Below are 2,956 nucleotides of genomic sequence, written 5' to 3'. Positions count from 1 at the left end.
TGTGTGTGTATGTATATATATTGGTTTGTGTGTGTGTGTGTGTGTGTGTGTGTGTGTGTATGTATATATATTGGTTTGTGTGTGTGTGTGTGTGTGTGTTCCTTACTCAATACTAACAGTTTTTGACTCCCTTACTGTAAATTAATAGCATACATCATGCAACGACATATGAAGTTTTAATTATTTTTTGCAAGTAATTTACAAAGGTAATCCAAATTAATTTATCAAAACTTTTTTAATTCCACCCAGTCACCTCCTCCTCCTCATCACCATCATCATCATTGTCATCATCATCGAACTTCTCTTTTTTCCATGCTGGCATGGGTTGGACATTTCAACAAGGACATGCATGCCTGAAGGCTGTGCCAAACAGCCACATCTGCTCTGGCATGGTTTCTACAGCCGGATGCCCTTTCTAATGCCGACCCACTTCGCATAGTGTTCTGGATGGTTTGTTCATGGCACCAGCCCTAGTGAGGTCATTAAGTCCTCACAGGATAAGACCCCTTAACTGGGTGGAATATAATATTTAAAAGATGTGGAAGTGTCAGATGCTCTTGGCACTTCAATTTCTTTCTTCTTTGGTTTCTTTGAGATCCTTGCAATGATATTTTCTTTTAATAACCCTTATATATTTAATCTCACAAAACTGATTAATATCATCCATGTAAATCTAATACAGCCCCTTCTGGTTATATAACCATATCCCTCTTATTAAAACATTCGATCCCTTCTCATTTTTTTTTTTTTTTTGGTCTGTGTGTATGGCAATGTGATAACATATTGTTATTGTATAGGATAATGAATGCAACACCCATAAATATGATATCCTATTTTGTGCTAACAGTTTTATAATCCTCCTGCAATAATCCATTAATTACCCCCTCCCCCTATTCTAATCCAACTGAACGTAACCCTGTTTAGCAATATGAACCATGGATGTGATGACAAATATTGACTGTGAAAGATTTTTTTGTGTCTTTTTAACCCTTTCATACTTTGATATCCAAACATCTACATTTGCCTCTTGTTCAGTGATACAGAAATGACACGTTTTGATATCTTCGTGCTTACATTAAAACATACTCTTGTAATTTTATGTAAGAATTGTTTAAAATCCTATTTTGATATCCCAATATATATTTGTCTCTTGTTATGTCCCAAACACCATGTAAATATCCCAATATATGTGATGTCCCAAACACCATCTAAATATCCCAATATATGTCTTTTGTTATGTCCCAAACACCATCTAAATATCCCAATATATATTTGTCTTTTGTGATGTCCCAAACACCATCTAAATATCCCAATATATATTTATCTTTTGTGATGTCCCAAACACCATCTAAATATCCCAATATATATTTGTCTTTTGTGATGTCCCAAACACCATCTAAATATCCCAATATATATTTGTCTTGTGTTATGTCCCAAACACCATCTAAATAAACCAATATATATCTGTCTTTTGTTTGTCAATCATATCAACCCTCTAATGACGCTCCCTTGGGTTTCAGGAAGAACCCTTTCCATGAACCCAAAACGGGATTCCTTTCCAGGGAGAGAGGGTTAGTTGATTATATCAACCCCTAAAAACAGTCCCCTGGGTTGAAGGTTTACCTTAATAACTCTGCCTTGAATGGGCGAGTTTATTCAGTTATATCAACTCCCTAACAACACTCCCTTGGGTGGAAGAGGTACCCAAATGGCACTTCCTCTAGCGGAAGGGTTACTCTAAGGAGCCTCCCTAGGGATGAGAAAGTTAGTTGATTACATTGACCCCTAATCACACCCAGTACAATGTTTGACCCTTATGTAATTCTACAGGAATATGCCAACTGAAGCAAGATTCAGGGACATGTTATGCCTACAGCAAGCAGTGGTTCTTTAATATGGCATCGAAACAGTGTGAAGAATTTGCCTATGGTGGATGTGGAGGCAATGCCAACCGATTTGCTACTTTGGAAACCTGCCAGAAGGCATGCCAACCGTTCCTTGGCAAACCCACGGTTCCGATCAAGAAAGAGAAACGTAAGATTTCTGATGATTATATTTACCAATTTCTTTGGTTCTTGTTATATTGGTTTTGTTGTTATTTTGTTGTTGGTGCACGGGTTAGTGGTTACAGTGTCAGGCTCATAATCATGAGGTAGTGAGTTCGATTCCTGGACCGGGCTGTGTGTTGTGTTCTTGAGCCAGACGCTTTATTTCATGTTGCTCCAGTTCACGTACACACATGCACATACACATACACATGCGTATGCACACACATGCATGCATACATATATATGCACATACATACACACATGCACGTATGCATACATATTTACATACACACATGCACATACACACGCACATACACACACACATGCACATACACACGCACATACACACACACATGCACGCAAGCATTCATATATACGTACACACATGCACATACACACACACATACGTATGCACATATACACGTACATGCACACGCACACATGCATACATATATACATATGCACATACACACACACACACACACACACACACACACACACAGAGAAATGCTACTGTTATCATTTATCTAAAGCCAACGGTGTTCCCTACCATTTCAGCTACGGATGTTTGCTCTTTACTTGAGAAACCAGTACTTTGTGACGCCATCGGCCCATCGTGGTACTATAACATGACAAGTGGTACTTGCCAAAAGGCACCACCAGGGTACTGCTTAAGTAACCGCAACTCTTTCAAAACAAAAGAAGCTTGCAAATATCTCTGCGACCCCAAAAGTAAGACCTCTTCTTCATTTTTTTCTTTTCTCATATTCTTTTATTCCTTTGTTTGTTTCAGTCTTTTAAATGTGGTCACGCTGGAGCACAGCCTTAAAAAGTTTTAGTCGAAGAAATCAACCCCAGGACTTATATTTTTCTAAGCCCAGTACTTATTTGATCGCTTTATATATATA

At 38.1% G+C, this 2,956-nt stretch overlaps 1 protein-coding gene across 1 annotated transcript in view; it reads left to right on the top strand.

Moving 5' to 3' along the window:
* LOC106872908 (papilin) overlaps nt 1-2,956 on the top strand; it is a 151,893-nt gene that overhangs the window by 58,405 nt on the left and 90,532 nt on the right. Inside the window, exons 20-21 of the mRNA XM_052978120.1 lie at nt 1,831-2,034; nt 2,607-2,780. Of these exons, the coding sequence (XP_052834080.1) occupies nt 1,831-2,034; nt 2,607-2,780 (378 nt within the window). The remainder of the gene's footprint in view (nt 1-1,830; nt 2,035-2,606; nt 2,781-2,956) is intronic.

This window comes from Octopus bimaculoides, chromosome 30, assembly GCF_001194135.2.
Source record: "Octopus bimaculoides isolate UCB-OBI-ISO-001 chromosome 30, ASM119413v2, whole genome shotgun sequence".
NCBI classification, from domain to species: domain Eukaryota; kingdom Metazoa; phylum Mollusca; class Cephalopoda; order Octopoda; family Octopodidae; genus Octopus; species Octopus bimaculoides.
Note: the sequence above shows the minus strand (reverse complement) of the source record. Positions and strands in the feature narration are given on the sequence as shown.